The sequence below is a fragment of the Tubulanus polymorphus genome, chromosome 2, assembly GCF_964204645.1.
Source record: "Tubulanus polymorphus chromosome 2, tnTubPoly1.2, whole genome shotgun sequence".
NCBI lineage: Eukaryota > Metazoa > Nemertea > Palaeonemertea > Tubulaniformes > Tubulanidae > Tubulanus > Tubulanus polymorphus.
This window is the reverse complement of record NC_134026.1, coordinates 2,726,289-2,745,396: the sequence shown is the minus strand read 5'-3', so window position 1 is coordinate 2,745,396 and position 19,108 is coordinate 2,726,289. Positions and strand designations below refer to the sequence as shown.

General features: G+C 36.4%; 3 protein-coding genes across 5 annotated transcripts; 2 read left to right on the top strand and 1 right to left on the bottom strand.

Annotated features, from left to right (window-relative positions):
* The first annotated feature begins 65 nt into the window (after positions 1-65).
* On the top strand, positions 66-11,908 carry LOC141900376 (carbohydrate-responsive element-binding protein-like). 2 transcript variants are annotated; one of them, XM_074787247.1, is made up of 18 exons: positions 66-497; positions 2,062-2,168; positions 2,251-2,324; positions 2,930-3,236; positions 3,721-3,813; positions 4,499-4,531; positions 6,156-6,247; positions 6,370-7,044; positions 7,112-7,226; positions 7,706-7,809; positions 7,884-8,004; positions 8,193-8,254; positions 8,337-8,450; positions 8,579-8,666; positions 8,770-8,869; positions 8,959-9,082; positions 9,274-9,403; positions 9,579-11,908. In XM_074787247.1, the coding sequence occupies exons 1-18, from the start codon at positions 118-120 to the stop codon at positions 9,701-9,703; spliced, it is 2,844 nt and encodes a 947-aa protein (XP_074643348.1). In that variant the 5' UTR covers positions 66-117; the 3' UTR covers positions 9,704-11,908. The 2 variants fall into 2 exon arrangements, with proteins under 2 accessions (XP_074643348.1, XP_074643349.1); XM_074787248.1 differs by lacking the exon at positions 4,499-4,531.
* Positions 11,909-12,217: 309 nt separating this feature from the next.
* LOC141898823 (ran-specific GTPase-activating protein-like) lies at positions 12,218-14,596 on the bottom strand. Its single transcript, XM_074784939.1, has 6 exons — positions 14,480-14,596; positions 14,124-14,236; positions 13,879-14,042; positions 13,328-13,456; positions 13,162-13,233; positions 12,218-13,085 (listed from the first exon to the last, which is right to left on the bottom strand). The coding sequence occupies exons 1-6, from the start codon at positions 14,492-14,494 to the stop codon at positions 12,889-12,891; spliced, it is 690 nt and encodes a 229-aa protein (XP_074641040.1). The 5' UTR covers positions 14,495-14,596; the 3' UTR covers positions 12,218-12,888.
* A 224-nt stretch (positions 14,597-14,820) lies between these two features.
* LOC141898861 (tRNA (uracil-5-)-methyltransferase homolog A-like) lies at positions 14,821-18,932 on the top strand. 2 transcript variants are annotated; one of them, XM_074785000.1, is made up of 16 exons: positions 14,821-14,848; positions 15,344-15,897; positions 15,974-16,031; positions 16,114-16,168; positions 16,240-16,334; positions 16,447-16,495; positions 16,575-16,638; positions 16,717-16,820; positions 16,907-17,157; positions 17,251-17,302; positions 17,390-17,450; positions 17,545-17,666; positions 17,768-17,843; positions 17,961-18,077; positions 18,151-18,247; positions 18,334-18,932. In XM_074785000.1, exons 2-16 carry the CDS (start codon positions 15,360-15,362, stop codon positions 18,794-18,796), a joined length of 2,202 nt encoding a protein of 733 aa, XP_074641101.1. In that variant the 5' UTR covers positions 14,821-14,848; positions 15,344-15,359; the 3' UTR covers positions 18,797-18,932. The 2 variants fall into 2 exon arrangements, with proteins under 2 accessions (XP_074641101.1, XP_074641102.1); XM_074785001.1 differs by having other exon boundaries at positions 14,829-14,852.
* The last annotated feature ends 176 nt before the right edge of the window (positions 18,933-19,108 follow it).

Below are 19,108 nucleotides of genomic sequence, written 5' to 3'. Positions count from 1 at the left end.
ACACAGTGTAAGTCGTCAGCGCCAGATGGCGCACGAATTACTTTTAATTCTGCGCAATGGCGGAATGTTAAATTTGTTGACGGGGTGATATTATACCTACGTTTTTTCGATTAAAACATGTTCTTTGATACGATTATGACTCGAAGCAACACCGAAGTAAGTTTAGATAACACTTCTATCGACCATCGTTCGGCTTTAGAGCACGCTAACAAGTCCAAAATGCTGGATAAACCGCACCCAGACCCGATACACAGTGGACATTTCATGTTGACTCGGGTTCACGATGAATCTACTACTGATGACGAAGATGATCAGCTGCCCACGTCTCCGATCATGGCTCAAAGTAACGATGACGATGTTGTTGCGCTCGGATACAATTTCATCAATGCGAATAAGATGACGTCGCACACGTATCGGTTCGGCGAGAAGGGCACGAACGCGATGTCGATCGACGCTTCGTTGACAAAATTGTTCGAATGTATGACTCTAGCATACAGGTGAGACCACCATCATCAAACAACATCTGTGCTCAATTCTATTTTCATTATTCTATTAAACATCGGATTTATTAATGTTATTCGTAATTGAACTGTTTTGTATGGATGCATGCATTCACTAGCCTAAATATTGGGATTCAAAGGAAATCGAATTTTGTGGGAAGGTATCTACTTCCATAATAATGATACAGTCACAGGTCGGGTCCTTGAGTTCAGGTTCCCTAGATTCCAATGAATATAGTTTGCTATGCCAAATGATTACCATAGCAACAATAGGCTATTGAGCCCTAATGAGTAGGCCTAGACTAGATGTACTGCCTGCATTAGGTCTATGTAGTTCACTGAGGTTAAGAACAAGACCAGTTCATTCTCGAGAGACACGCAATATCTAGGCCATTCTTCCCTCTATAGAAATCTATAGCCCTGCTTCGAGAATGAAACCAAGTAATTTTTCCGGTTAGTGGCTCAATTCTCAGCTAACATAAACCGTTGTAGTTTTAACCCATCCTGATAAGCCCCTATAATGATAAGTGCACCTGAATTATTGCTTTGAATTCTATCTCTTACACTAATATGAATCATGTGTCAAGGACATCCCTATTCAATCTAAAAAAAGCTATTTTGAAAAAATCCTTGTTTATTGCTATTACACGGATGTATTGAATATAGTCTATACTGATTACATTCTAAAAAGCTATTTTGAAAATCCTTGTTTATTGCTATTACACTGATGTATTGATTATATGTCTACACTACATTACATTCTAAGAAACCAATCTAAGAACAATAAAAAATGTTTTACTGTTTTTATTTTAAGAAAACCTGCTATGAATTCAATTATTCGTCACATCGGTTGACGATTTTGAATAAGATCTTAACATGGTCAACGAAATAAAAGAACATTTAATATTAAGGCCTCTGTAGGTCTATAAGGTGTTATTCACTTCGTCTGATTATGCTAGTTAGATTTAACACGTTTTTATACCTGACTTATTCGCTATTTCGCATAGTAAATAACATGTACTTTGTAACAATTTTATCTTTTATTATGTAGCTATTATAATGACTATTGAGTACTTTTATATTTTGGGAGGTTCAAGTTTATCGTCAGTGTTATTTGTATGTCAGTATCCAAATTGTAGATTGATATATATATATGTACTGTGAAGTAGTACTTCAATTTTATTGCTCGAAACGATATATAAGCCTGGGCCTAAAGATTTCCAATACACCATTGCAGTTTTGAAAAATTGATATTCTACTCGGATATTCCACAGTTTTTCGTCGTGAACTTAATTTCCAGAAGCGAAGATCCTTATGTTTATAGATGAGGCCTTCGGAGTAGTTCTCACTAAATATTGTTGGTGTTTTGGTATTTATAGAAACAGCATAGTTCTGGCCTGCACTTTTATTCACCATCAATCCTGAGCGTTATGTAACACAGCTAGCATCAGTTAAACGCACACCTTATAGAAATACCTTGTATTTTTTCTTTGCCTAAGTTTAGAACAAAAAAGAAAATCAATGTTTAAAACCTATGATTTTTTTTTTTGCATGTATCAAGCGGGAAATTAACTTCGCCAAAATGGAAAGCTTTCAAGGGTATGAATTTAACGCCTAAGATGAAAGTGCGGTTGAATAATATCATTTGGCGAGAGTGGCATATGCAGTGTAAGTAATCAAAATTATCGACAAAAAGACATCTAGAAATTGAGAGATTTTTTACATGTTGTTAATCTGTGTTTTTGAGCAGTCATCCAAAAGAAAAACGCAATGATTTGTCAATTTGCGACACCTTTATCAGACGACTTCCATCGAAAAGCTGAGGTAAGCAATGAAATTATACATGATTTTTAACCACTTCTGAGATCTCTTATGAATTGGTTGGTAGTAGCTTCTTCCTAAAAAGAGCCATTTCTACAGAAAATAGGAGTTTGCCTCGATGTAGAGGGTTCGTCCTAGCCGCTCCTGGTCAATAAAAGATGTGGCGTGGTCTGGGAAATGGACTGTTGAGGATAGTTTGTGGAATGCTGTAGTCCCTGCCAGGCTCTCTGAGATCAGGGTCAGATCGTGTCGCCCGACGCGGTCGGAATTTTAAAGTGCCTTTTTATTTCTTCTCTGTATCAAAATTTGCCGTTTTAACCACAGGAGATGCGCAATAGATATTTTTCCTATATATATATATATAACCTATGTTTCTTGACTAAATACCTCTCAGAGATGCTCAGAAAGCTCTAAAATGATAGTAAAATTACAAAAATTTTGCTGATATGCCTTTCCGCCCTATTTAAGAATATATGCCCTTTTTATTGGTCGACATGGTCACAACATGCCCCTGGACCCGCCCCTGTGAGATCAATGATTATGAAGAGGATTCTTTACAGATGATCCCTTTAAATACGGGTTTTACGAATGTTGTGTATATATTTCAGTCTGTTGTACTGGAAGGAAAGTATTGGAAACGTCGTTTACAAACCGTCACATCCGAATATAAAAAATGGCGTTCGTATCATCGCAATTCGATTCATAAATCGCGATCGGAGGCGAGCATGTGCGACACGACGATGAATCTGGAAACGCCATCGATGAGTTTCACCGATGAATCCGTCACAGTTCCTCGGATTCCTCGTTCAGCTACGCCCAGTCTGGCGATAGACGACGATTATTTCATGGATTTCAGCGATACGTTATTCTCGACGTTGAATCAAACGTATCCATTCCCGAGTTCGAAAGATATGGGTAAGACGGTAACCGATGGCATTTCGAAATTTTCATGCATCGGAAACATTAAGCCCAACGCACATTACACATGGAAACACGTAATCACGCGCGTTTCATGATTACATTGTTCGAGTTACCATTTCTGATAAACGCGCATGACACAGGGAAATACTGGAAACATGTTTCTGTTCCCTGTTTTTCGTGTTTACCTGCATCGTGTGCATTGGGCATTAGCTGAATTTCTTCAGAAGGTGGTACATGAAATCGAACGTTTGAGTTTGCATACGTAACTTCTCTTAATCTAAATAATAAAATATGTAAAATAAAAAATGTAAAATATATATGAAGCTTACTTAAAAACTATTACTTGCTGTGATTTGTAAAATGCCTGCAGCAATAATTTAGTAGGTTTATTACTCTGTCATCTTCTCTTTCAGTCAATATCTTTCTTCACTATCGTATCATAATCGAATGATATGAATCCTTATTTTCTCGAATTCAGCTCAGCTTGGCAATGCCGACTTTATACAACCGGGTCTTATGCAGCTTCAGCCTAATTTCGATGATTTTATGGATACTATGGAGACTCTGCCCGGTAAGCTTAACGTTAATTTCTCTTCGAATCTTCAAAGTTTTCTCTCTGTTGAATTTATACATCAAACGATGTCAGTGTTGCCAGGGGAACTAAAAGTAACTCATGATAATCATTTTGTAAAATCCTGAGAAATTCCTAAAACCTAATTTGCCGCATATCCAGAGAATAAAAGTATGAAAAATAATTGGAAAAGTCAAGAATAATTGATTCCGCTGATGAAACAGTATATTTTTTTTCAAAGATAGATTTGTACATTGTATGTACTTTTTTATTCTTGAAATTCAATGAAATTTATCTACTTTTTCCACGCCCACATCAAACGAGTCTGTTGTTATCAGTGCAATGATTTGGTAAGAAGATAGACAGCTAACGACGTAAGCCAATGAATAGGCATATTCTATCTAATGCCGTACTGAACTGTGTTTCATTAATGGTTCCATCGTCGGTTAGAAATCAGTCCTTAGAAAATCTCTTACCCAAAAATCTGCAACACTAGACCTGGCAACACTGCGATGTAAACTTCAATCATTAGCCAGTCATATGAAATGTTGCCATGCTGCTATCTATAGTAATACCCGATGAGAAATTTTCACATTACGAAATTTCCGCTTTCGAGTGCTGTAGCCATGCGATGTTCTGTCTATAAACCGCATTATGATTTGTTCCGATATATGATTTCAAATAGATTTCCGTAAAGAGTTTGATATTTGGAAGACAGGTATTGTATGAATAACGCTTTTAGTAATACCGGTATTTGCGCTGTTTAATTACTACTACTGTCCTGGCAGCTTCTATATATTACTTATGTATATATAATGTATAGATGGGTGATTTTTCACTGTGTTTACACTTTATCACTGTCACTAGTCAATGAAGCAAATGAATCTCTCTTCCATACATCTTCACCGACTGTTTTCATCATCATGTCTCATGTGAACATCGTGTTAGTTGAGTGTTCCGCTTGAAACCCCCGCTTTTGCGTCTGCGGGTTTTTTTTCGAACGATTACCCGTACTCACGGTCGTCGTCGGTTTAGTTTCATATTCTGCGCGACGCGCAGATATAACGAAACTCGAGAATTATTGAAAAATCACCAGACATAAATACAAACACATGTAGCGAGTAATATTGATGGAAACCCTTTGACATTTCACTGGTTTAGTGACTCACCATGGTATCTTTCATTACTGAGGTTACGGCATCGAGATTTATTCTCTGAAAATAGAATAATTATGATATTCTAAATCTTTGGTTATGGTAAAAACGCGAGACGTATAATATCTCGGTAATGAATTCTAGTATATGTTAGTGTTAGTCTTCTTTTTCTTTATTCATTGAATAGGAAAGAGTAAAAATACGTACGAATATTGAAAGTTATTTGTAGAAAATCAAAATTGTTGTCTGAAAGATTCAGATTCAGTTTTATTGGTTTGCATAATTGTTAGCTATAGTTCCCTCTATTTGATACCAGTGTGTTACCACATTGTTTATTAAGTATTAGGTACACTAATACCATTTCAATATAATGATGAAATAATTTAGCATTCAAAGATGTGTGAGCTGTTATAGGTTTTATGATGGCTTTTAAGTAGTGTTTGTTTAAGTAGCATTGCGGAGTAAATGTAGAACAAATTATTTCAGATATCCTATAATGTCTATCTATAGTTCTTGATAGCCCATGTCTCTTAAACTAAGTATGTATGCCTGGTTCGATGTACCTTAACCATTGATCTTCACTCTTATCTTGTACGAGTGATATGAACGAATATTTAAAAACAAAATCTATTGATTTGATCTTATAATCATGAATTGCATATTTGATGATTGACAGTTGCGTCAGCTAGGCTCGAGATGAAATAAAAGTAAAATGAGTGAAATAATTTCATATCATAGGTTGGAAGTTTCTTCTAATGTTGATCCTACTGAACGGGCTTTATACAATCTATCTTTTCTTTGATATAGAGAGTGACTTATTGCACTTTTTAACTTGTAGATTTCTAATCTGTACACAATAAACGCCGATATTTTGGAACACTGTTTTGCATTTTCTGATAATGTTAGAAATATTTGTCAGATCAAAAGTAGATGCATAGAGAACACAAAGTGCTTGAGTTGCCTCTTAATCAATTAGTGGACAACAGAATTCATATTAATCTTGTACATATACTATCTATTATTACCTCGGTGTAGAAATGAAAGAAACCTGTTGAAAGTAAATGTAGAAAAGCACTGTGAATTCTTAAGAAGCTTATTTTATGATTTATATTGTTTTATGCATTGTGAGCCGCTAACATCGACTAGCGGGTATAATGCGAATTTATCTCTACTGCTTTTATGTTACAGATATTTTCGGCGTGAATAATAACGATATGGTAACGACTACTTCGCAAGCATCTTCGATAATTCCTTATCTGACGGATACGAGACAGTTGGGGGCATGTATTAACACATATATCCATTTCACTAATCAATATTTGATATTTATATACCTGGCAGCAGATGGTCTAATCAGCTCGGAATGTATGGCGTTAACAAAGTTGAAATTGCACTTTTTCAGGGACAAGTTACGTCGTCGATTTTAGACACGGCCGTTCAACAGATCAGACCGACGCAATCGCTGAATCGTGTCGATGAAGCGAGCGGTAGCATTCTGTTGAACAGTAATCAAACAATAACCAATCAACCGTCTGCGATGGATACGATAAATAGCACTCAATTAAACACATTACTGCTGTCTCCCGGCTCCGGGTTTCAAACTCAACCGCACATGATAAATTTGGTGCAGACGATACAACAACAACAACAACAACAACCGCAACAACAAGTGCCTCAACAGCAGCAGTCGACAAACTTTATCAAAGTCGAACCCGACCTCGGGTCATTACAATTTACTGCTAGTCATTCCCGGCAACCGCAACAACAACAAGTTTCAAATACCTATACAACTAGTCTACTCGAGTACGCGTTGAATAGAGTTGGTTCGGGTAGTCGCGACACGGGTGGCGGGAAGACATCGGCTTTCACCGTAATTCAACAACCTCTGCAACAACAACAGCAACAAACTGTTAGTTTACACGCTGTTCAGAGTATGCCAACGCTGCAGCAACAACAGATCAGTAACCAGTCGCAATTCCGTTCGAATTCACTTCCCGGGGGTGATTTATTCCAGCCAATCGTCATACAACAGTCGCCACCTACTCAAAAAACTGACAGCGAATTCGCCATTCCAAAGGTAACACGTTCGTTTCGTTGAATGTTTGCTGGTGATGTTCTGGTTTTGACGATGAGTTCAATTCTAGGGAAAACCGATTCGAATGAAGACAACGCGAAATATTGCACCAGCTACGATTAAACCAGTTCCAGTAGCGAGCGCTACATCACCTCGTAATCTTCTAGCTCAGTTACTTACTTCTGGTAAGTCTGATATTTACCTTTGTTTTCTAAATGCAGACACGACTCTCGATATAGATTTAGACGATGGACGTCTTTACTGGTTCTGGGGCTTCCGTAAGACCGTCCCTGTTGTCTGTCTTTCAGCTACTTAGTTTTGTTAATAGTGGGTCGATCTTGATGGAACTTGGGTACAATGTTAGTATGGGTTCTAGTTGCGCACTGCAATAGGCCCAGTGCACCGCCTAGAGGTAGAAGTAGGCACTAAAAAATCGGCGACTCGTCCTTGAATGAAGATGACCACATAACTGAGGGATGGGGTTGAAGTTCAAGAATTTGTCCTGACAAAATTTAGCTATTGGCCCTAGGATACAACATATCCAAATGCAATGGGAACTCGTAATTTTGGAGTTTGAGCATGAGAACCATTATTGCTTATGCCTTGTTTCTAATGTGAATTGTTGTAACATCTACAGTATTCAGTTGTCTGATTGTTTTATTAGATACGTATATGACATCGACTCCAAAGAAAGACGATAACCTAGCAAAACATGCTAAAAGTCCAACGTTGATACAACCTGCTGGTTTGAAACCACCTCCTTCACGGGTGAGTAGTGAAATACCTGCTGTTTAAATGTAGTGATTGTACATTTGTTATGATCAATTTTGTTGTTTTTTCAGCTGTCCAGTCTCTCCGACAATGCTTTCCAGAAACATCTTATTATCGGTGCAGCGAACCAGGCTTTGGGAACTTCTGCTCGCACGAATGAAGCATTAGTCAACTGTTTGACTTCGCAACCATGTGAGTTAATATGGATTTAAAATAGTTTGCATATAGTTGATCACTTTTGACTGTCATTGCATGCTCACTAAAGATCATTAATTTGTTTTATATCAGACCAGTGGAAAGTTTAAAAATGTCACATGAGGGTTAGAAATGTACCTCAATTGTGGTAACTTGTTCTGTACTTGTTGTCCTCTTTATTTCAGTGGTATCGAACTCCCAAACAAATGAAGTAACACGCTCTCCTTCCGTAGAACCTATTGCCACAGTAAGTGTCACTCTTCTACGACATTGTCTCAAAGAATTTGTATTGCGTAATATAATTTGTTTTTCGCTCTTCATTTCGATAGGTTAGACCTAAACAGACGACACGCTCGAAAACGAATTTAGACCGTAGGCAATATCGAGAACATCGACGCTCGGTACATATTTCATCTGAACAGAAACGTCGTTATAATATTAAGGTATTCTTCATCTCGATAATTCAGAAATATGAAACAAAACAATGAATACAAGACAAATGAATGGACTAATTTTGAAAGCGGCTCCAGTTAATTGAGTTGTCATATTGTTCATGTATTATGATTTTCAGCACGGTTTTGATACTTTGAATCAATTGATACCGGCTCTGCACCAGAATCCCAACCCTAAAATCAGTAAAGCTGCTATGCTACAAAAAGGTAAGCAGACATATTTCATTAGCCAAGTTGTGTGGACAGTTTTCTTACCGATTGCAATCGATCAAATGTAAGTATTGGGGTATGTACACGATCCTATTTTTAGCTGCTGAGTATTGCCAGAAGTTAAAAACTGAACGCAGTCAAATGCAGAATGAGGCAGATTTACTTCGAAAAGAAATCGAATCAATAAACAGTGATATCAAGTAGGTTTTCACAAGTTGATGAATAGCTTGTCGTAGTCAATAAAGGGATCTTCTGGCTGCTAATATCTGTTTCGTTTTGTTTTTTATAGCGTGTGCCAAGCTCAGCTACCCGCATCAGGAGTGCCAGTAACGAGGCAAAGAGCCGACCAAATGAAAGAAATGTTCGACGATTACAAGCGCAAGCGAACTATAGAAAATTGGAAATTCTGGATTGTATCCTTATACTTTATGCATGTAATCAAGTAATCAAGGTCATCTTTCCTCCCTAGCAGGTATTTGAACCAATAGTGCGAATCTCAGCGAGGGAAGATGTACCGAGTACCGAGTATATGTCATTGTTTGCGATATCTCAATTAATCTCTTTATGAAATTAAATGTTATTTTCTGCCTTAATCAATGAACAGTTCAGCCAATTATTTGATGATTTATTTACTACATTTAACAACACTGTTTCGACAGCTAGTATTGAAGAACTATGCAGAACTGCTGTCTCATGGCTGGATCAACACTGCTCATTAGTTGCTCTCAGACCAGGTACTTATAAGCTGCTTGTGTTTTCCAGCCTATTTCTTGTCTTAAGACTAAAGATTAAGCCGATCAATTGAAATAATTGTGTTGAAATATTTTTTGTTGAAAAATTAGTCACAAAGCCATGTTGATTGATTTGATTTGTTATTATTTTTGTTAAGTGGACAATTTTCATTTTCAGCTGTATCGAATTCCTTCCGACATTTAAGCACGACTACTTCCATATTATCGGAACCCGACCGCGTGCCTGAACAAGCTATAGCTGCTGTCACTAAACGTGCATCATTTGACTCAGGAGGTTCCTAGCACAAACAATTCTTCCATGTTTTATACATAATTTAGTAATGAAAAAACTCTATGTATAGATAATTTATTAAATGTGACCAAATCTACAGCGCTCCAGTGAGTGAGTGATTAACTATTGAAATGGATGAGATGCTTACTTACAAGATGTTCATGTCAGCGCTCCTTAACTATTTCGATACATCTTTTATAATGTGTTATTTATAGAACAGAATTACCTGCATTATCGTCGTGTGAATACAAAGAAGTGCTTGTTAATACTGGTCAAGGGTGGATGAAACCATGAAGGGGTGTCCAGGGGTTGTGCACGAGCCAGTGAAATCGTATTCTATGGTTAAAAGATCCAGAAATTTGAAAATTAGGTATAAGCAAAAAAGCTTCTGGCTGGCATTTTGAAGGTCCTTCAAAATTTAGGGGGGTCTGCATCCCCCATATCCGCTCTGCTGACTGAGATAAACACTGGCATCAACATCTTATGTAAAAATGACTAAAGATAGGCGAGCATATAAATGTATTTCATTTGCTTTGACTTGTATATTCAGTAAGTTTCAATGGCACTTACTACTGAAGTCTGTAAATCATGAGAAAATTTCTTTTCCATGTGCAGAATATCGTGTTCCTCAAACAATTACCTTTTTACCGGCACAAACCCTGGTTACCTCGGAATAATCATTGTGAATGATTTATAGCCCGAGCACATACAAACGAAAAGGTAATAGATATTTTCTATTATTAGTAGTGTAGGTAATGTAGATGAATATAGCTGCTTAAAAAGTGCACATTTTGGGTACATATATTGTACACAACACTACTGACCGCATAAAGTTCACTTAACCTGGATCTTTGATCTGCTCGCTGCATTGCATTTGACTCCTGTGATTTAGGCACCTCTGGGCCCAGTTCCACAGTTGTGAGTTAGAGTTAACTCCGAGTTAAAGTTAGTTAATTTTCAAGAAGTTAACTCAAGAGTCAAATCTTAACTCGGAACTGTGGAACTGGACCCTGGTCGTTATTGAGTATGTATAATGTAGCTTCAAAATTACTTTAATTTTTTGAATTTGAATATTCCATGACAGATATCGATTCATAATACAAATTGTGGCATTTTTGTATGAAATTCTAGTTTTTTTAAACAATTTTTGAAGTCCATGTATTTTTTTACTGTTACGCGACACCCCACCATCAAAAGTTCAGATTGTGCCAATTTCCGCAATGATCTGTTAACATGGTGATATGTGTAATCAAGTTATAGCTTATTTTAAGAAAATAAAGCAGACACTGAATGAGTTAGGAATTATCGTTTAATGATCGAATGGAGCTGATAATCTAGTCATCAAAGATCTAAGTGACTTAATAACTTATCATAAATAGAATTCCTGATCAAAAATTGCATTTATCCTAGTTTCTTTTCAGTTGAACTTATAGTTATATATCTTTGTTTGATTACGATTTTAGAAAGTGTAAATGATATTGATTTTTTAGGCTGGGGATATCATTTTTTCAATGTATTGGTTTTCATGTACTGTGATATCGGCGGGGAGTTCTAAAATGTTAACTTTTTGACTTACTTGAAGTCAAGAAATTGGAAATTAACTATTCTAACCTAAATCCTTCATTCAGGGATTCGGAATTCAGAATCCTTTTCTTCGGTTATGTTTGAATATGAATGATGATTTTGAATCAGAATCAGTCTTCTAAAAGTAGGCTCTGTGAATTCATCATATTTCATTTCAATTTGAAGCTGCCTTTGTTCACTGCATATTCATACAACGAATATTGTCTCAAAAATGCTTATGAATACTCGAAACAAGTAATATTTACATTGGCAGTTTTCTATATACCGGTAGAATGTAAATGCATATTTTATAAGTAATGTTGTGATGTTAAAAATATCTAATGCAACGTCTTCCTAATTGCATTCAGCTTTGTTGTATGTTAGTGTCCGTCCACCGTATCAGGTTGTCCACTACAGTCAACATGCCATTCAGCTTAACATAATGATTAAAGCTATATGCATTAATTTCTCTACATAATCATGTAAGATATATAAACGCATATGTAGGTCATTAGTACACCGGTGACACGCGAGGACATTTCTGTGGCATTAAACGATGAAAGCGTGTTGTGAATTTACTTCGACTCCCGAAATGATTATTTCTTTGTATATATGTATTTAATGTAAATAAAGGATGAACCTGTAATGTATAAAGTGCTACTCGAAATAATGAATTGTAGTTCGCTGGAAATCGGAGTCAGAGGATTTTTCTTGGTCCAAAGATCCAACTTACACAAGGTTAACTGTACTACTACTGCAGTAAATCCATTGTATAACCATCTTAATCCTGATCTAGTCTGGTCTATTCCACGCGGTATTACTTCGAAAAATTTATGCCATCCTCCTCAGTGATTCTTTATATCTCAAGCCAAAAATTTCATATTGTCCACATTTCTACCAATACCGTACCAACCATCCGTTATAAATATTCCTTAAAAATTCATGGACACATAACTAGCAGATATAGAACAAGTTTCATCCATTTATTCTTATAAATTCTGTTGAATTTGTATCATTACATCCTGAAACTTTTTTTTCACAAATCTTAAATAAAAAATTCTCAAAAGACTGGGATCTGAAACATGCTGGAGTAGAAATTCTGAACCAGCTTGCAAACGATCTGATCCGCAGAGTAACAGAAATACATTGTGCTGTAAGATAATGAGGAAACGTGCAGAACTACACTCAGTTAATTAAGTAACTTCAATTACTTGTTTTTTCCATGGGTACCCACTTCATTAGCCCTACACAAATTATCTGCAATTTCATAAGCACTTGGCTCCCAGTGTACATTCTTAGTACATGTAGGAGTAACTCGTTTAAGATCTCCCAACACTATGAAGGATAATCCCATCCACCTTGTGGAGAGAACAGCAAATAAAATAGTTATCAGACAATTCCAGTAGTCGGTTTGTAGTATTAATAATTGATAACACAGTTTACTTCTTAAAAAGCACCAACGTTTTGCGGATAAACACTCGAAACAGACCAATGTTTTTACTAGTAAAGACCAGAGAGACTAAAGCCGGTCTAAACGAGAATTAGGATATCATTGTGTCATGGTCCGTGAACTCGATAGATCATCGTCATTTCTTCTCGTTAATAATATTCATTCACTAATCGATTTTTGATTTTATTCCTTTGATTCATTCGCTGCGGTTTCGGTGTTATTACATTCCTCTGATTTTGAGTCCTTAACCGACATATCTCCTAGTTTATCGGTCAATGTGTCAGTATCCTTATTTTCAGCTTTAGTGTCCGTAGTAGTAGCAGTAGTAGTGGATTCTGTAGTTGTTTCAGACTCCTCGCTATCATTCTCGCTTCCATCACCTACGATATTGACGATAACAAATTCATTATAATTTCAAAGTTAAAATCATATGAAAACGGACCAAACTTTACTTACCGTTTTCTTTTAATTCTTTCTTAGGAAGAGCGCTTTGTGCTTTGATAAATACTTCTTTGAATTTTTGTGCAGCTGCAAGACGAAAGTAGACGACCAACATTTTCAAACTCGAACGATTTTCCGAGAAACGAACATTTCAAAATTCACAATTTATACGACCACTTACTTTCAGCATTTTTAAATCTGATAGCCAAATTTTCGATTTTTGCTTCTTCATCAGCAAAATCTGCTAATGTACTCCATACCCAAGCCCGATCACTACCAGCACTGGGGACCATTTTCATTTCCGGAGTGACTAAAGCAAAAATACGACAAGACTTATTGTTCCGATAAAACCTTATGAAACTCATGAACGTAGAACACAGCCTTCAAACAGCTGAGATCTGCAATCTGTTTCCGAAAAGCCTGGAGAATGTCTGATAGTATCTGGTCACAATCGCGCGAGGACCTCCAACGCTTCTGTACTCAGCTTTCCGGCACATGGGCTCTTCCTTTAAACTCTTCAAATATCAACGATTCTGCTCCAACCAGTTCCCTAATCATTAGCTTCTAAGTTGTTTAAACCTAACAAATAATATCATCAAGGACCACCCTCAAGACTTTCTAAGTCAGTTCTTACCAAAACGGTTGAAGTGTTCTAACATACATTAAAAGCCACATACAAATGAAACAAAAACATGAAGATTGAAATAATATTCTAGTTAAGTAGGTACATACTTAAATGATTTGCACATATCTTTAATGTTTTGTCGCGTCTCATTACAATTCGTGAGCATTTCGTTTCACGGTGTCTGAGAATCTTCACATCTCCGACGCCTCGTTCTTTCCATTCACCCGGAGTTTCTTTATCGGCAGTGTGAAATCGAAACAATTTAGCTCGTCTACAAAGAAATTCCCAAGATGCCTAAGTTAATCAAAGGCTATGTCTTGAACAGTTGAATTGTTTAATAAATATAGCTTACAATTTAATAAGTTCTTCCTCCTCTTCTTCCATCGATTTCACGGGGACGACGGGAAGAGATACAATTGGGTCGAAATGGATTTCTGGACTGTCGACAGCCGCGGTGTCATCGTGCTAAAAATATATAAACACGACTGATTATTTAATCAGTTCGATGCAGACCGATTCAAATATTGATTATCAATCAGTTCAGGACAGCAATTCGTTCAAAAATTGACTTCTTTTTAGAAGAATGATTAATTTTATTCATGTCGATCACTGAAATCAAAGACGAATTATAAGGCCAAAACTGTAACTATCTGAGCTCGTTAAATGTATTTCAGGTTGACATATTAACATCTAAAACGTTCTTATCACCTTTTCATCTGCCATTTCACTGGTTAGTGGATGTTAGTCGATTAAAATAGGGGAAATTATCCAGAAATCAGATTCCCGCTAGAAAACCGGAAGCGAATTTTTAGGATAGCGGCTAATTGCAAATAGCTAAATGGCGGTTTAGGATTAATTGTCCAAAAGCCCATAGAATCCTTAAATTAACTTGTTAGGCATTGCTAAGGTTTAATAATGTAATATTGGACCATATCTAATATTTCTCTTCTTTGTTACAGAAAAATATAGTTATGAATTTGAGCTAAAAAACCAAAGATTAGGGATGATCGGTTGAAGAGTCACACTTTACCTAAGGTCGTTGGCTTTTGAACGTGCAAGAAATCAATTTTTACTTTTGTAGGTAATTTTTCTGTTAATTTAGCAAAATTATGATTCTTTTTCATTATTAATATTAAGACCTAATTATACAAAAAGGACCTAATCTAGATTTTTAATGATATTGATATATACGTGCACCTGAATTGCTCAATTTGATTTTGGGTGGTGAATGCAACAACAACAACAATATATGCTGTCATGTCAGCATCATTCGACATTCATACCTTACTTACTTAACCAGGCTACGACCCTTTAGTCTAGTATCTAGCCGTCGTTCTACAAACGTTCTACAAAGTTGTAGGGAACAGGTAACGACGACTGGTATTCAGACTACCTACCCTTCGGCTATAGCCCATTGAACTTCAAAACGCCACATTCCATGAAACAAAGCCCTTCTAGACAAAGCAGTTAACACGTAACAAAAAACTTTTGAGATATTTCACTTTCTGGTATAGTGGTTTGAAACAAAAAATTTGGGTCGAATAGAATCAACGGTTATAAATTAATTTGTAGACGTTGTGCGGGAGTGATGGAAACAGAAAATTCAAAAACGGTGCCAACAGTTAAAACTGAAGATAGCGTTGAACGTTCAACTGATGAAGTAGAGCAATCAGAAGTTAAAAGTTTAGATATAAAAACTGAATCTAACAGCGAAAATGTTGATGATGTTGATGCAGAAGAAAGCGACAAGACAGAAGCAGCGACAGGTGATGGAGAAATTGCGAGTTCGGTTAAAGAAGAGAATCATTCAGAGTATTCCTACTTAGAACGAGAGGGCTTCACTTCCGAAATATACAAAATAGAAATTCATAATCTACCGAAGTACGTTCGTTTTGGTCAATTGAAAAAAAAGCTGACGGCTCTGGAGCTGAACCCGAAGAAGGTTAAATTAATCAAAGGCAATGGAAATTATTTCTACGCGTTCGTCACATTTTCGTGCGAAGAACATCGAACGAAGGCTCTCAATGTTCTCGGCGAATATCAGTGGAAAGGCCAGAAACTGAGCGTGAAGAAAGCTAATCCTAAGGCTGACCCCTTATTGCTGAAAAGAAAGCTCGAAAGAACAGGTATGTTCACAACAAAATTAGAATACAAAGAAGATAAGTTATGTAGGATATATCGGTTTGTGATTTTCTGTTACAGGTGACGGAGAATTAGATGCAAAACGACAAAAAAATGATGATTTGTCCCCAGAGGAAAAGTAATAATTGATCTCTATTTATTAATCCTTACTTTGTTGTGATTTGTAAAGAATTTTAGAATTGATGCTGTATTTTCTGTAGGCTGAAGCTTAGTGTTACACCATTGTCAGATATGCCGTATGAGGAGCAATTGCAGGTTGGCTATTTATTAGACAAATCTTTAATTCTTATTCTAATGCCAGTTCTCAATAAGTTTTGATCATTTAGAAAAAGGAAGCAGAAATGAAAGAGGTTTTGAAGAAGTTTGGTCGACTGATTAACAGGAATAACCGTCAGTTAGTTCCCTGGTTAAACCAACAAAGGTCAGAGCAAAAACTAAAGATTCAATATATTTTGTGTTATTCATAATCATTAAGAACCTTAGGAGTTAAGTGACCTGCTGTTAGACTGAAGATCTATTTCATTATTATGTAGGACACGTTATGATGGTCTGTGCTGTCCTATGGATCCTATTAAACCGTCTGTGAGTAAAGCTCCCTATTTTCGGCAGCGGTTAAAAGTGATTTTAGTTGAATTTTGGGAAACTTTTTGTACTTTTTCAGCCTATTCTTGTTGGTTATCGAAATAAAAACGAGTTCACAATTGGCAAAGACCTCGCAGGAAATGGTAAATCTACATTCTGTCTGATTTTCTTAGTATTTGTTTCTAATCATTTCATGCTGCGTAAAATCCATTTATTTTCAGACACAGTTGGTTTTCGTTACGGCAGTTACAGGGGTGGGTCAAGTCGTGTAGGAGATCCATCACCTTGTAGAAATGTACCAGAAAAAGCTATAAAAACAGCTCAGGTATCAATTGCACTCATAAGATAATCTAAAGAGTATTTAGGGATATAATGTAATGTGAAATTATTTTCACTCTATGTCCCTTTCAGGCATTCAGGGAATATTTAACTACAACACCGTGGCCAGCATTCGACCCGGAGGACTGTAGCGGTCACTGGAGAATGTTGACGGTTAGAACAAGTCAGCTGGGAGATATTATGGTCATCGTTGAATTCCATCCCCAAACATTACCAGTGTCGCAAATAAATGATGTGAAAAATCACATTAAACACTATTTCACTAAAGGACCCGGGAAAGATACAGATATGACTACGCTTTACTTTCAGGCTAATGGGGATAGGTAAATAGAATTACATTGCATGTAGTTCCACAATTGTATATTTATTCAGTATATCACAAATCAAAAGCTTTCAATTTTTCATGTTTATTTCAGGATGTCTGGTTCAAATATGATCACTCCATTAGAACTAATCATTGGAAAAGAGGTAAATGAAAATTTATCTTCATTTAACGCCATTGTTGAGAAAGTGTAATTTAGTACATTGGTGTAATATGTTTAATTTGAATTGCAGCACATGTTCGAAAAATTATTGGACATGACTTTCCAAATATCACCGAACGCTTTCTTCCAAGGTCAGTTATGGTACCTTCTACAGTTAAATTCATTAGTTGATTACCGGTATATTGATTAAAGATTGCTCATGCAAACTCTATATTGCCATTTCAGTAAATACACCTGCTGCTGAGGTTCTGTATAAAACTGTTGGCGAATGGAGTGATATTACACCTGAAACGACTTTGTTAGATATTTGTTGTGGCACTGGAACAATCGGACTTTCGATGGCAAAGGTAATATTCTCGGCTTCGTTGCTAAATTTCAAAATTCTCTCCGTAATGACATTTGATCTTCCACTTTAGGTATACTACATGTACAATGTATGTAATTTTAGAATGTTAAAAATGTGTTTGGAATAGAAATGTGTAAGCAAGCTGTTGAAGACGCAGTTGAAAATGCGAAGAAAAACGGTGAGTATTGACTTCTTAAATGGGAGTCCTTCCTATTTGATAAAAACCACTTGTTTTAGTATCATCAAAAATACATCTCTTTACGTATTTTTAGTATCATCTCTCTTCTATTAACAGGTGTATCAAATGTAGAATATTGGTGTCGTAAGGCAGAAGATTGTATATTCGATGTAACTCGCAATCTCAGATCTAACGATATTGTAGCTATAGTAGATCCACCCAGAGCTGGACTACGTGAGTAAAATTCTCCTATTATTCCATTCCTTTATAGTCGAGGTCTTATAAATGATATTTTGCGTTATTTCAGATCCGAAAGTTATTCAAACCATTCGAAAGTGTGTTCAGATTAATAAACTAGTGTATGTATCGTGCAGTCCTAATTCTGCGATGATGAATTTCGAGGAGTAAGTAAATTTGATTGCTCTAGGAATATTTTTAATTCAAATTTCTATATCAATGACGTGTAAACATTTCTAAACATATATTTCAGCCTATCTCGTCCGATTTCAAAGCGGGTTAAAGGAGCACCGTTTATTCCTGTGAAAGCGGTTCCTGTTGATTTGTTTCCGGACACTGCTCACTGCGAGATGATCATTGTTTTTGAACGGGTAACTGACTACGACAAGTTGACCTCTGCTGAGACTAATCAAATGGAAGTAAAAGAAAGTGAAAGTACTACAGAGGTGTCTCATGATGGAAATCTAGAAAGGGGAGTTAAAGAAAGTGAAAATCATGTAGAAACCAATAATGAGCAATTGTCAACAACAGTTGGTGCAGATCCAGTCGAACCAGCAGACTGCTCAGATGCAGTTGAGCCAGCAGACTGCTCAGATGCGGTTGAGCCAGCGGACTGTTCAGATCCAGTTGAACCAGCAGACTGCTCAGATGCGGTTGAGCCAGCAAACTGCTCAGATGCAGTTGAACCAGCAATTGGTTCAGATGCAGCTACCTAGTTATACATTACACAAAGTTATACAAAGCATATAAATATTGTTCACTGAACGCATTTATGAGTTTTACTTATCCTAATCTATTCTATAATTATTCATTGATCATGTTTTTTGCGAAATAAAATCAATGTATTGAGTATATACATTTTAGTATCTATTTGATGAAGGAACACGGTATATTTCGATTCAATTCGTACTTCGGCAATACAAAAGCGCTAGATCAAATTGTTTAATTCAGGACTCGAACCTATGGAATTCCTCGAGGGCCATACGAGTTACGTATTACGACTTACGTTTTACGAGTTACTAATACAT

What these genes read in the sequence shown, in the direction of transcription:
- LOC141900376 (XM_074787247.1), top strand. Translation starts at nt 118, where the DNA reads ATGTTCTTTGATACGATTATGACTCGAAGCAACACCGAAGTAAGTTTA. An exon ending in GCGAGAGTGGCATATGCAGT is followed by an intron (nt 2,169 to 2,250) that starts GTAAGTAATCAA and finishes GTTTTTGAGCAG; the next exon opens with TCATCCAAAAGAAAAACGCA. An exon ending in CTGTTTGACTTCGCAACCAT is followed by an intron (nt 8,005 to 8,192) that starts GTGAGTTAATAT and finishes TCTTTATTTCAG; the next exon opens with TGGTATCGAACTCCCAAACA.
- LOC141898823 (XM_074784939.1), bottom strand. An exon ending in GAGGAAGAACTTATTAAATT is followed by an intron (nt 14,043 to 14,123) that starts GTAAGCTATATT and finishes ATTTCTTTGTAG; the next exon opens with ACGAGCTAAATTGTTTCGAT. An exon ending in CAGATTTAAAAATGCTGAAA is followed by an intron (nt 13,234 to 13,327) that starts GTAAGTGGTCGT and finishes TTCGTCTTGCAG; the next exon opens with CTGCACAAAAATTCAAAGAA.
- LOC141898861 (XM_074785000.1), top strand. Translation starts at nt 15,360, where the DNA reads ATGGAAACAGAAAATTCAAAAACGGTGCCAACAGTTAAAACTGAAGAT. An exon ending in AAGAAAGCTCGAAAGAACAG is followed by an intron (nt 15,898 to 15,973) that starts GTATGTTCACAA and finishes TTTCTGTTACAG; the next exon opens with GTGACGGAGAATTAGATGCA. An exon ending in CAAAGACCTCGCAGGAAATG is followed by an intron (nt 16,639 to 16,716) that starts GTAAATCTACAT and finishes ATTTATTTTCAG; the next exon opens with ACACAGTTGGTTTTCGTTAC.